This window comes from Phocoena phocoena, chromosome 3 (assembly GCF_963924675.1).
Source record: "Phocoena phocoena chromosome 3, mPhoPho1.1, whole genome shotgun sequence".
Classification (NCBI taxonomy): domain Eukaryota; kingdom Metazoa; phylum Chordata; class Mammalia; order Artiodactyla; family Phocoenidae; genus Phocoena; species Phocoena phocoena.
Window position 1 is genome coordinate 166454000 of NC_089221.1, and position 13914 is coordinate 166467913.

General features: G+C 50.2%; 1 protein-coding gene across 1 annotated transcript in view; it reads left to right on the forward strand.

Moving 5' to 3' along the window:
• The window catches only part of S1PR2 (sphingosine-1-phosphate receptor 2), a 6890-nt gene extending 3053 nt beyond the window's left edge, over positions 1–3837 (forward strand). Inside the window, exon 2 of the mRNA XM_065874847.1 lies at positions 2420–3837. Within this exon, the coding sequence (XP_065730919.1) occupies positions 2462–3520 (1059 nt within the window). The 5' untranslated portion in view covers positions 2420–2461 and the 3' untranslated portion in view covers positions 3521–3837. The remainder of the gene's footprint in view (positions 1–2419) is intronic.
• Positions 3838–13914: the final 10077 nt, after the last annotated feature.

Genomic DNA, 13914 nt, shown 5'->3' on the forward strand with positions numbered 1-13914 from the left:
GGGCAGTAGGCCAGGGCAGCCTGGGGGCGTCTGGTCGGGGTGACCCAGCGGTCAGGCCGTGGTTCAAACTCTCCCCGGGGACATCCACACAGTCTTAATAATGTCCTGGAAAGAAGTGAGCTCCAACCGCCTGTAAAGGACCAGATCAGTAGTGCTAGCCATAGAGCGCCCCCAACTGGGCCAATCGAATGTCGAGGATGGAAAGCTCAGGCCAATAGGCGAATTGCTCAATGCTCTGGAATTGAAAATGAGCCAATCAGGGCGCGGGCTGTTTCTGGCCCGACGGCCGGTCTGGTAAGGCCCAGACCTGGGCCAAGCCGGCTGCAATGGGCAGAGGGCATCGGGGCGACCGGGGCTCGTCCGGCAGGGGAACAAGGAGCCTCTGTGTGGCGATCTGGGCGGGGCGACAGTCCCTGGGGATGTGCACAAGCCCTTCTCTGTTCCCAAACTAGGACGGATGTCCCTTCGCCCAGGGGGAGCAGCTGTCTCTATCGGGCCAGGAGCCAGGGCACCCCCTCTGAGGGGATGTGCGGGACTGAGATGGCTGGACGACCCCGGAAGCCCCTCATCACTCCCAGGCTCACTGGGAACCGGCCTAACCAGCCTTTTCTGGAACGGTGCTCCTGGCACGCCTGGCGTGCACGTGGTCCTTGCTAGGCGTGTTTCCAGGGACCTGGGGAGGTCTCTTCCCACGGCCCCCCCTCCCCCGCATTGAACTAAAGGCTGGTCTGGAGCTTCCTCCTGGCTCCCCTGTGCCCCTCGTGAAAGGCAGTCACTGCACCAGCTCCTCTGAGACCCCGCCCCCCAACTACCAAGCTGGGGGGAGGCCATGAAGTCAGCCTCTCACCCTCTCTGCCCAAGAGCATCTTCCCGCCCCTTCCCCCCACGGCTCAGTTTTCCTTGAAAGAGGGGTGACTCAGGCTTTCATGAAAGTGAATACCGTTCCCCCCTCCCTGCAGGGCTTCACGCCCCCTCACCACTCACATGGCTTCGCACAGCTGCCCCATCCTCCCAGCCAGGACCTCCCAGACGGGTCTCCTGTGGCTCCCCCATCCCATCACCCCCTCCCAGCCTCCCTGCACCGGATGTGACTGGGGAGCTGGGACTCAACCCTGTTTCTTCCAAGGGCCTCACATCTGGATTTCATCTTGGCTGGGGAGGGGGGTGCCAGCGCCCTGCCCACCATGCTAGGACCCTCTGTCCCAGGGCAGGCCTAGATGGTGCTGATGAGATCAGGCTGTTGGGAATCTTGCCTGGTTGGCTCACTCAACATCCCTTACCAAAAGATTGGGAGGAGAGCACCTAGTCCCTAGCTGTGGGTGTGGCAGGAAGAGGGAAGCTAATAATATTAGCTAATATTTATTGAGTGCCTGCTGTATGCTAAGGGTGCCTCGTGTATCGTTCAACAGGATTTTCCCATCACCCCTCTGAAGTGGGCTTTCTTCTCCCCACTGCCCAGATGAGGCCATTGAGACTTAGAGGTCAAGCGTTGAGTGACTTGGCACAATATCCCACAGCGTGTCAGAGGTGGAGCAGAGTTGAACCTTGGATTGCCTGCAGGGTCTGAGTCCTTGAAAATGACATGACCTCTATGATGCTCAAACCTCAGGTGTCTCCCCAAGACCTTATCTTGGGAACACGTATGGCCTCTAGGCTTAGACCCAGCCTGAAATCCAGGGCAGTGGGTGGATGGTGCTATCAGCGAGAGCATCTCACTGACCCAGGTTGGCAGGTGGCATGACGCCCGAGGCTCCAGTGTTTTCAAGAAATGAGACAATCCGGGCTTCCCTGGTGGCGCAGTGGTTGAGAATCTGCCTGCTAATGCAGGGGACACGGGTTCGAGCCCTGGTCTGGGAGGATCCCACATGCCGTGGAGCAACTAGGCCTGTGAGCCACAACTACTGAGCCTGCACGTCTGGAGCCTGTGCTCCGCAACAAGAGAGGCCGCGATAGTGAGAGGCCCGTGCACCGCGATGAAGAGTGGCCCCCGCTTGCCACAACTAGAGAAAGCCCTCGCACAGAAACGAAGACCCAACACAGCAAAAATAAATTAATTAATTAAGAAATGAGACAATCCCTCCAGGTCCTGGCTAAGACTCCCTCTCTGGGTAGGTGGGTCAGGCTTCCGGAAGTCCATTTTGTGTCTTTCATGCCCTTTGGGGGAGCTTCTGTTCCTTTGAAGGACACTGTATCCTAGAGGTTATAGAGGCTTTGGAGTGGGTCTCTGAGGCTCTTGCCACTGACTAGCTCTGAGGCTTTGGGAAAGTGAATTGAGCTCTCCGGTTTCCCATTTGTAAAGCAGAGATGATGATAATTCTGACTTCACGTGACAGAGTTGGGACTTGAACCACAGCCGTCCAGAGTCAGCCCAGGCAGCAGCCACGGCACTGACCTGTCTGTCTGTCTTTTCTCTCTGCAGCTCTGACAGCCCCATGGCCCCAGCCGGCTACTAAGCCCCACCATGGGCAACGTGTACTCCGAGTACCTAAGCCCCAGCAAGGTCAAGGAACACTATAATTACACCAAGGAGAATCTGGACACGACGGAGACGCCCTCCCGCCAGGTGGCCTCAGCCCTCATCGTCATCCTCTGTTGCGCCATCGTGGTGGAAAACCTGCTGGTGCTCATCGCGGTCGCCCGCAACAGCAAGTTCCACTCGGCCATGTACCTGTTCCTGGGCAATCTGGCTGCCTCAGACCTGCTGGCGGGCGTGGCCTTCATAGCCAATACTTTGCTCTCGGGCTCTGTCACACTGGGGCTGACACCCGTGCAGTGGTTCGCCCGTGAGGGCTCTGCTTTCATCACGCTCTCCGCCTCTGTCTTCAGCCTCCTGGCCATCGCCATCGAGCGGCACGTGGCCATCGCCAAGGTCAAGCTCTACGGCAGCGACAAGAGCTGCCGTATGCTGCTGCTCATCGCGGCCTCGTGGCTCATCTCGCTGGTCCTCGGCGGCCTGCCCATCCTTGGCTGGAACTGCCTGGGCCACCTGGAGGCCTGCTCCACCGTCCTGCCGCTCTACGCCAAGCCCTACGTCCTCTGCGTGGTGACCATCTTCTCGGTCATCTTGTCAGCCATCGTAGCCCTGTACATCCGCATCTACTGTGTGGTCCGCTCCAGCCAGGCCGATGTGGCTGGCCCGCAGACACTGGCCCTGCTCAAGACGGTCACCATCGTGCTGGGCGTCTTCATCTTCTGCTGGCTGCCCGCCTTTAGCATCCTCCTCCTGGACTATGCCTGTCCTGTCCGGGCCTGCCCTGTCCTCTACCAGGCCCATTACTTCTTTGCCTTTGCCACCCTCAACTCACTGCTCAACCCTGTCATCTACACATGGCGCAGCCGGGACCTGAGGCGGGAGGTATTACGGCCGCTGCAGTGCTGGCGGCGGGCAGCAGGGGTGCAAGGGGGGCGGGATGGGACCCCGGGCCACCGCCTCCTGCCTCTCCGCAGCTCCAGCTCCCTGGAGAGGGGCACACACATGCCCACATCACCCACGTATCTGGAGGGCAACACGATGGTCTGAGGGGCAAGTGGGCTGACAACCAGGCCACCACAGCAGAGGGCTCCATGGAGAGGCACCGGGTGCCCTGGGACAGAGACATGGGGCTGCCAAGCAAGATGCCCCCATTCCACAGACCTGGGTGATGATGAAGATGTTTCACACCTGGGCTGGCTGACTGAGGCACTGACCAGTTGGGTGGCACAACTGCAGCCGGGTCCTGGAGGCCGGCGAGGTGGCTGGAGTGACCTCTTCAGAACTGCATCGTGGGGAGGGCCGGGCGGGGGGCAGACCTGGAAAGAGCCCAGGTGACAGCAGGCAGGTGCTCGAGAGGAGCACAGCGCAGGGGCAGTCTGAGCCTCCGCCCTGGGCCTGACTCCCCTCTCTGAATTTAGCCCCCTTGCCACCTTCTCTTGTGGTTCCACTTCCCTAGAACCACTGTCCTGAGGGGCTGGAGACCTCCTCCCTGACCGTTCTGGGCGGCCCTGGCTAACAGTTCCCGGGCTCAAATCCACAGCTTCCCCAAATTTCACCAGCTGCCACTTTGGCAACTTCTTCCCTTTCTTCTGACTCTTGTGAGTGAGATACCAGGAAAGCACGTGGCGGTGGGGAACTAACCCCCGTTCTCAGACCTCATTGGCCAATTGCACTATTTGGGGCACAGAGGAATCACCCAGGGCTGGAAAAACCCGGTCTGGGGGCCTGAAGAGGGCTGTGGGCCTCCCAGTGGGGCAGGGTGGAATTGGAGAAAGTTCTAGGGGAGCTGTTGGTACAGGGCCCCAGACCCCCATAAAACAACCACCCCCAAACTCTCTCACCTCCAGGCCCAGCCGAGGTACCAGATCTCATAAGGCAGGGCAGCCTTGAGCCCGCTGTGCCTCCTTTCAGGTTGTATTGAACGGAGCATGGGGGTAGGGGTGCCGAGGACAATTGTGGGATGCCCTCCTGTTGCCCGCTTCAGAAGGACTTTGCTAAATTCTGTGGACAGATGGAAGGGACATTGCGGTACAAATGTATATTTATGTGTGTCTGTCAGTGTCTGTGTGTGTGTGTGTGTGTGTGTGTGAGATGTCTGGGATCCCTTCTGCTCACCCTGTTTCCCCAGAATCGATGCTATTTTGTCTCCTCACGTCTGTGTTGAAGCTACCAAAGAGGGATCTGGTCCCCGCACAGACTCCTTTGTAATTCCTTGCTTATGTCCCCACTTGAGAGCTGGGGTGCTGCTCACCTGGGGGAAGGAAACTTCACGCCTCAAAGTGATTTCTCATGACTGCAAAGGCTGGGAGAGGGGATCTCTGGGGGGGCAAGGAGCCAGTCGGGGACTTGTCTCCCCTCACACAGCTCCCCGGATGCCCCTCATGCCTGAGACCCAGGCCCAGGCCAATAAACGGTTCAATGTCTCTTTCTGGTGGTGGTTGTCTTTTTAGGCTTAAGGTGGCAGTTCCCCCATTAGCCTCCTGTGGCTGGGGGTGGATGGGACCGGGGAGGGTGGCTACTGCTCAGACAATTCATCCTTTGCCAGCCTTTCCTCGGTGCCCCCAGCCCTGGCCCAGCCAGAGACAGGATTGCAGTGGCTTCTGAGAAAACAGGGTCAACACTGACTTTCTCCCTAGGGCAGTTAGCTGGCCCCTCCCAGTGATTAATTAGGCCCAGGACCTCCATGCTATCCTTCAAAGAGAGAGCCTGGCAGGCGGTGGGGGCCCCCCCCCCCGCTTCTTCATCCCCAGTACACATCCCTCCTGGGGAGCTAGAGAGATGGTCTTGGGAGACACAGGCCCAGATACCGCTCTAAAGCACAGTGTTCCCGAAAGGAGTGGCCCACCTTCCTCAAGCACTTTCCAGGCAGGAAGACAGAATCCTCAGGAGGCTGGAGTTACTATAAACTGCTTTTATGGAGATGTGGGTTCAGAGAAGTTAAGTGAGCTGCTCAGGGTCACACAGCCGGTTGGGCCAGTGCCTGTCTGGATTTGAACTCAGGCGGGCTGACTCTAGATCCTGCCAGCTCCACCACTGAGTCAGAGAAAAGATCCTCAAACCCCTCTTTGCCATGGAAGGAGTGAGGAGCGTGGGCTGCCAGCCTCCACCAGCAACAGCAGGATCCAGGATATGCCCAGCTGGGATGCAGCTGAAAGGTGGGTCCCTAGCTCGGCTCCAGAGTGACATTCCCTCCTTTGCCCACAGGCACAGGGCCCAGCGGCTCCTTTGAAGATAGATCTGGAGCTCTGATGGGGAACCCAGGCCCTCAAGCTGAAGCTCCGCCCAGCAACACCAGCGCCAAGCTAGGGCAGCCAGCTGAAGCGAGGAGTGGGGCAGACGGTGGCCAGAAGCTGAGACCCACACCCCCCATCGGAATTCCCCTTCCTCCAGCAATTCAAAGACAACCTCTGGAAACCTGAGCCCTCGCTGGGACTGGGAGGAGGAAGAAGCACAGGCCAGGCCAGAGTCAATAAATTTCCCCCAAATACCCACATGCTTCCTTCACCTGCTCCTTCAGGCATCCGCTCAAATGCCGTCTCAGAGAAGCCTGCCCTGACCACCTTCTTCCCTCTATCTAGCCCCTCACCTTCTTACCACCTGGCGGTGTAATATACATTGGTCTACTTCTCCCTAATTAAAATATTTACTTTTTTTTTTTTTGGCTGCACCACGCAACATGTGGGATCTTAGTTCCCCGACCAGGGATGGAACCTGCGTCCCCTGCGTTGGAAGCACAGAGTCTTAACCACTGGACCGCCAGGGAAGTCCCTTTTTTATTTAAATTTTTTTCTGATTAAAATATGAACACCTTGCAGATAGGACTGCATCCTATTCACCACCATCTCTAGCATCTTTCATAGTACTTGGCACGTTCCCACCAAAGGACCTTAGCACCTGCTGTTCCTTCTGTTGGGAATGATCTTCCTGCAGACATCTTTGTGACTCTTCTCTCCTCCTTCAAGTCTGTATTCAAATATCACACCCTGGGTGAGGCCTCTGGCCATGAACACAATTTTTTTTTTTATCCTCTCTACCTCCCTTGCTACTCGCTAACACGCAACACATTTCGCTTCTTTATCTTGTTCATTTTATTATTATTATTATATTTTTGGCCATGCTGCGCGGCATGTGGGACCTTAGTTCCCCAACCAGGGATCAAACCCATGCCCCCCGCATTGGAAGCGCAGAGTCTTCACCACTGGACCGCCAGGGAAGTACCTGTCTTGTTTATTTTCTATTTCCCCTTTAGAATACCAGTCCCATTCTAAATGCCAGACAGCAGGAGTTTTTGTCTATCTTGCTCTCTGAATGGCCTCAGTGCTCAGAGCAGTAGCCAGCTCACAGTAGGTGCTCAATAAATGTTGAATGAATGAAAGCCAAAGCAAATGGGTGAACGTTAAGTGCTGTGAAGAAAATAAAATAGGAGAAGCAACAGTTTTGGGGTACTGTATTCTGCAGGGAAGGCATTATTATAGGCACTCTGACCGAGAAAGAAACTGAGGCACAGAGAGGTCAAGTAAATTGCCCAAGGTCACGGAGCATGTGAGTGGAGGGGTCTGGATTTGAACCCAGGCAGTCCTTTTATTGGGCTGCACCACTCAGCTTGTGGATCTTAGTTCCCCAACCAGGGATCGAACCTGGGCCCCCTGCAGTGGTAGCATGGAGTCCTAACCACTGGACCGCCAGGGAATTCCCTTTTTTTTTTTTTTTTTCTTTTTCTTTTTTTCAGGCAGTCCTTGATTGAAGACCAAATCACATCTCATTCTCCTCAGTATGGCCGTCCGAAGAACTGATTTGCTAATATCTCTCAAATCTCAGAGCCTAGAATGGAATGGACCAACCTGTAGGGATGCAAGATGACTTTCACCTCCTTTTTCCCTACAGAGGCTGTTGGCTATTAGGGAGCATCAGAATCGCCTGGAAGAACCTGTTAGCATGTAGATTCTTACGCTCCCCAGTCAGAGATTCTGATTAAATAGGTCTGGAGTGACCCTAGCGTTGCATGTTTTTCATCAAGCCCTGCCAGTGATTAGAAAAAGCATCATCTTGGGACTTCCCTGGTGGCCCAGTGGGTAAGACTCCGAGCTCCCAACGCAGGGAGCCCAAGTTCAATCCCTGCTTGGGGGACTGGATCCCACATGCATGCCGCAACCAAAAGATCCTGCATGCCACAGTGAAGATCCCATGTGCTGCAACTAAGACCCGGCACAGCCAAAATGAATAATAAATAAACTTTTTTTTAAAAAAAAAAAAAGAAAAAGCATCATCTTGGGACCATATTCTGAGAAACATTCTAGACTCCTTAATCTAGAGCAGTGCTGTCTAGTAGAACTTTCTGTGGCCATTTAGCCCGTGAAATGTGGCCAGTGTGAAGCTGAATTTTAACTTTAATTAATTTCAGTGTAACTGGCCACATGTGGCCATTGGCTACAGTACTGACTGCACAAGTCTAGATTCCATATCTGTAGTTTCTGCGGCATCTGAGCAGCTCAACTCACTTGGCGTGATGCTGCCATTTCAACAAAGATTCCCGTCTTCCACTACTATCATTGTGAATGACATTGTAGCTTCCATACATCACTTTATGATTTTTGGACTATTTCTTTTAATAATGATATCAATGATATTCTGCTGCTAATGACAGAAAACACAAAATATTCATACCTTAAATAAGAGAAATGAATTTCTGTCTCATATATAAGCGTTTCAGAGAAAATTGATCCTGGGTAAGAAGGACGATGCCCACTTCCCCGCAGTCCAGGCTCCTGTCTGTCTGTCTGTTTATGTATCTATCTATTCACACATACATCTACCTAAATACTTCACTGTGTTTCCTAAGGACAAGGCATCCTCTTATATAACCTCAGTAAAATTATCATAATCAGCAAATCTACAAACCTTAATCAGATTTCACCAATTGTCCCATTACCGACCTTTATAGCAGAAGAAACTCCCAGCTCACTTTTTGCATTCAGTTGTCTTTTTAGTTTCCTTCAATCAGAGCAGTTTCTGAACCTTTCTTTGTCTTTCATGACCTTGACATTTTGGAAAAATATAGGTCAGTAATTTGGTAGAATGTCCTTCAACATGGGTTTGTCTGATGTTTCCTCATGATTAAATTCAGGTTATGCAATTTTGGCAGAAATACCAAAGAAGTGATGCGTCTTTCTCAATTAGTTCCATCACTAGCAATGCTAACTGATCCCTTGGAAGTACCTGCCAAGTTTCTCCACTCTATTTTTTAAAATTAATTAATTAATTTTTGGCTGCGCTGGGTCTTCGTTGCTGTGCGCGGGCTTTACTCTAGTTGTGGTGAGCGGGGGCTCCTCTTCGTTGCAGTGCGCGGGCTTCTCATTGCGGTGGCTTCTCCTGTTGAGGAGCACGGGCTCTAGGCACACGGGTTTCAGTAGTTGCGACACACGGGCTTCAGTAGTTGTGGCTCGTGGGCTCTAGACCGCAGGTTCAGTAGTTGTGGCGCACGGGCTTAGCTGCTCCTCAGCATATGGGATCCTCCCGGACCTAGGGCTCGAACCCGTGTCCCCTGCATTGGCAGGTGGATTCTTAACCCCTGCGCCACCAGGGCAGCCCACATTTGTTACTACTGATGAACCTGCACGGACACACTGCGGTTTCCCATAATTTGGTACTGGCTGATGGCATTCCCTTATGTCATTTAACAGGTTCCTTTGTCCCCAAATTCAAGAATTGAAAGATATTCAATTCTTTCTAGGTGGTGCTGGAAACTCACCGGGAGGACATGATGTCTGGCTGTCTCTCTCTTTTACTGAGGACTAAGACCGATCAAGGGGTTCACGTGCCATCAGCCTGATCCTGTGTGTGTAAATTCCCCATCCGACTGTCCCCTAATGGTTTGATCACCCGTGGACTGTCGCTTGGACCTATCATTTCATTAGTCATCTTCAAAGGGTTTCTAATCCATCTCCCCATCCTCACATTCTGGCCATCTTTCTCATTTGTCTACAAAGCAAATGTACTTCCCCAAAGTCAGACATCCGACATCCGCCACCTTTCCCTAAATGTCTTGTCTGAGAATAGTTAAATCTGTCACGAAAGGGAAGTGAATTTGGGTAGGTGTGACTCATTGTCAGCGGCATTTGTGGTGTTAGTTTCAAGAGTGCATACTCTAAAGTTAAAACAAAAACCGAAAGGGCTTCCCTGGTGGCACAGTGGTTAAGAATCTGCCTGCCAATGCAGGGGACATGGGTTCGAGCTGTGGTCTGGGAAGATCCCATATGCCGCGGAGCAACTAAGCCCATGTGCCACAACTACTGAAGCCCGCACACCTAGAGCTCATGCTCCGCAACAAGAGAAGCCATTGCAATGAGAAGCCTAAACACCGCAACGAAGAGTAGCCCCGGCTTGCTGCAGCTAGAGAAAGCCTGCGTGCAGCAACGAAGACCCAATGCAGCCGAAAATTTAAAAAATAAGTAAATAAATTTATATTTAAAAAAAAAATCCAAAACAAGAAACAGATTTGAATCTCAAATCCAACACTTGACAACCCAAGTAGACTTTTGGCAAATCACCTGACAAGTCTAATCTGGTTTCATCATCTGTAAAATGGTATGTTCATAATCCCGACCTCAAATGCAAAATGGTACTGCCACTTGCCATGAAACTCAAAATAATTATGCTAAGTGAAAGAAGTCAGACACAAAATATCATAATTTGTATGGTCCATTATATGAAATATCCATAAGAAGCAAGTCTATAGAGACAGAAAGTAGATTGGTGGTTGCCTGGGGTTGAAGGTAGGAATGGGGATTAACTGGAAACAGGCATGAGGATTCTTATTCTTATAAGTGACAGAAATATCCTATAACTGGATTGTGATGATAATTGCACAACTTGGCAAATTTACTAAGAAAACATTGATTTCTACCTTTTTTTTTTCTTTTGCAGTACGCGGGCCTCTCACTGTTGTGGGCCTCTCCCATTGCGGAGCACAGACTCCGGACACGCAGGCTCAGCGGCCATGGCTCACGGGTCCAGCCGCTCCGCGGCATGTGGGATCTTCCCGGAGTCCCCTGCATCGGCAGGCGGACTCTCAACCACTGCGCCACCAGGGAAGCCCTCTACATTTTAAAATGGGTCAAAATTTTGTGGTATATACATTTTACTTCAATAAGCTTATTAAAAAGTAATTCCAACCTGTCAAAATACTTATTGAACACTCTATTTTATTCCTACCCTCAGAGATCTTACATTCTAGTGGGGGAGACAGGCCATAAAAGTAAATATATAATACAATGTTAGGAAGTTTCCATCATGGAAAACAGTATGGAGGTTCCTCAAAGGAGTAAAAATAAAACTATCATATGATCCATCCATCCCACTTCTGGGTGTATATCCAAAGGAAATGAAATCAGTATCCTAAAGAATATCTGCACTCCCATGCTTATTGCATCGTTACTCACAGTAGGCAAGATATGGAAACAACCTAAGTGTTTGTCAATGGATGAATGAATAAAACATGATACGCACATACACATACACACACAGGGAATATTATTCGGCCATAAAAAAGGAAATCCTGCCACTTGCAACAATATGGATGAGCCTGGAGGACATCATGCTAATTGAAGTAAGCCAGAAACAGAAAGACAAATACTGTATGATTTCATTTACATGTAAAATCTAAAAAAATCAAACTCACAGAAGCACAGAGTAGGATGGTGGTTCCCTGGGGCTGCGGGATGAGGGAAAGGAGGAAATGTTGCTCAAAAGATTCAAACTTTCAATTATAAGATGTATAAGTTTTGAGAATCTAAAGTACAGCATAGTGATTATAGTTAATAAAATTGTATTGTATTTTTGAAATTTGCTAAGACAGTAATGTTCTCACTACACACAAAAAATGGGAGAGTGGAGATGCCCTGACTGGAGTCTCTCTTTGCCAGGTAGTTGTAATAACTTGGTGATTGCTTTTGGAGAGGCAGTTTTGGCTAATTAGCGGTCATTTCTGGGAAGGAGGGGTTTCATGTGAAGTTCTTCGATTCAGTGGCTAGAGCAGGCCCCATTCTCACCCCTGCTCCGCATGGTGAGGACGATTTTCTTTGCAGCTCAGGAGTGGACACGGTGTGTTTTCAGTTCGTGTGCCAAGAGGTGAGTGATGCCTGGAGGGCTGACCACTGTTTTTCTCTAGGGACTGGTGGCTGCAAATGGGCAGTGGCCATGGGACCCAGGCCAGTTGAAGATGGCTGGGGTGGGCTGAGGGAGGCAAGGTGGGACCTATGTGTCTTAGAAGGAAGAAAGGAATGAGGCTCAAGCTTGAAGTGGGTGACAGAACTGAGGAGAAGTACCCTGGACCAAAGCACTCATTCCAGGAGTGGAATTACTGGGTCAGAGGGCAGGAGTACATTTAGCCTTAGTAGATATTGCCAAATCATTTTCCAAAATGGCTGTACCATTTGGGGCTCTTCCAGCAACACAGGAGAGTTCCGGTCTTACTAAAACTTGTGAGCATTTCTTTTTTCATTTTAGTCATCCTGGCATGGATGGGTGTATGTGGGAGCTGTTAATCACATTGAGGTTTCATTTTGCGTTTCCCTGATGACTGATGAAATTGAGTAGCTTCCCATTTGAGTCTTGGCCATTTAGATATCCTCTTTTATGAAGTACCTGTTCAACTCTTTTGTCTACTTAATGTAAAAGAGATTGCCTGTCTTTTTCTTATTGAACTCTCTGTGTATTGTAGATGCAAGTCCTTGGTTGGCAGACATATGTCTGTGGCTTGTCTTTTAGTGGTATCTTTTGATGAACAAATTCATTTTAATACAGCCTGGCATATTTTCCTTTATGATTAAAGTGCTTTGTGTCCTGTTGAAGAGACACTCACCTACTCCAAAGTCACGAAGAAGTTCTATGTCTTATTTGAAAAGCTTTCTTGACTTTGCTTTTGCATTTAGATTTGCAAGATCTGGAATTGAGTTTTGTACGTGGTGTGAGGTAGGGATCAGAGTTCACTTTCTTCCACAGGGCCATCCGGTGGGGCCAGCACCATTTACCAAAAAGACCATCCATTCACCAATGCTTTGCCAGTTGTTTTTGTTTGACATAAATGATATAGCCACGTGGTCCAGCATTCCAAAAGGGCGAAAAGATTCAGAAAAATTCCTTTGCCGATAGATTTAACCCTGCTAATGAACATTCCTTATCTCCAGGAATTTATCCATTTCTTGTTTCTTTCCCAAGATTTTATGTGTAAATAAGTAAATATACATAATTCCTTCCATCCCTCCCTTTTCTACATAAACAGTAGCACACTATGCATTCCGTCCTACGTCTTTTTTTACACCCACTTACAGATAGGAAACAACCTCTAGGATATTGTATAGAAAAATATCCTTTTATTTTTTGTTGTTGAGTCTGTCACTGTACGAATGGTAAACAATTCCTTTATCTAATCCCCACTGATGGGGAACTAGGTTCTTCCCAGTATTTTGCTACAGACAAGGCTCAGTGAATGGCTGTGTCCACTTCTCTCTCTCTCTCTCTTTTTTTTTTTTTTTTTTGGCCACACCGCCCGGCTTGTGGGATCTTAGTCTCCCGACCAGGGATTAAACCCCAGGCCCTGGCAGTGAAAGGGCCGAGTCCTAACCACTGGACCACCATGTGCAGTCCTAACCACTGCACGTGTTTGTGAGTACATCTTAGGAGCAATTCCCAGAAGTAGAACAGCTGAATAAAAGGGTGTGTGCATTTGTTGTTTCGATGGATGTTTGCAGACTGAGCAGTTAATGTGGGGGAAGAGGCATCACACGCTCACTCATGCAGGGCTACATGAGCCTTTGCTGTGTGCCAACTACATCGTAGGTATTTTGCTAGGTGCTGGCATAAAGTTATCACCCCAAAATGTGTGATCACCAGCTGAGGCAAAGGCTCTAAAAGGAAGATCTGTGGTTTTAAGAGCCTATCGAGACACCCTGATAGTGTTGGGGGAGGTCAGAAAAGGCTCCTTGACGGAGGTGATGGGTGAGCTAAAATAGGAAGAATGACTAGCGATTCTCCAAGTAGGAGACGTAGACATATGGAGAAACAGGGCTTTCCAGTTTAAAGGAACAGCAAGTGCTAAAACCTTGCAATAATTATTTATGGCTGAATAACAAAAAGCCCCACAGTCTAGTGGCTTAGAACACTACCACCCATGTATTCTGCAAGATGCTATGGAAAAACCCAAACGAACTCTTTGGCCAACCCAACATTATCATTCAGTGGTTTCTATAGGTTGGGAAATGGGGAGCAGCAAAGTGAGCAGTTCCAGCTTGAGGGGTCTCATGAGGTTACAGTCAGATATAGGCTGGGGCTACAGTCGTCTGAAGGCTTGACTGGAGCTGGAGGAACCACTTCCAAAGCAGCTCACTCACATGGCTGACAAAATGGTTCCTCTTCCCATGGGCATCCCCATGGGGCTCCTTGAG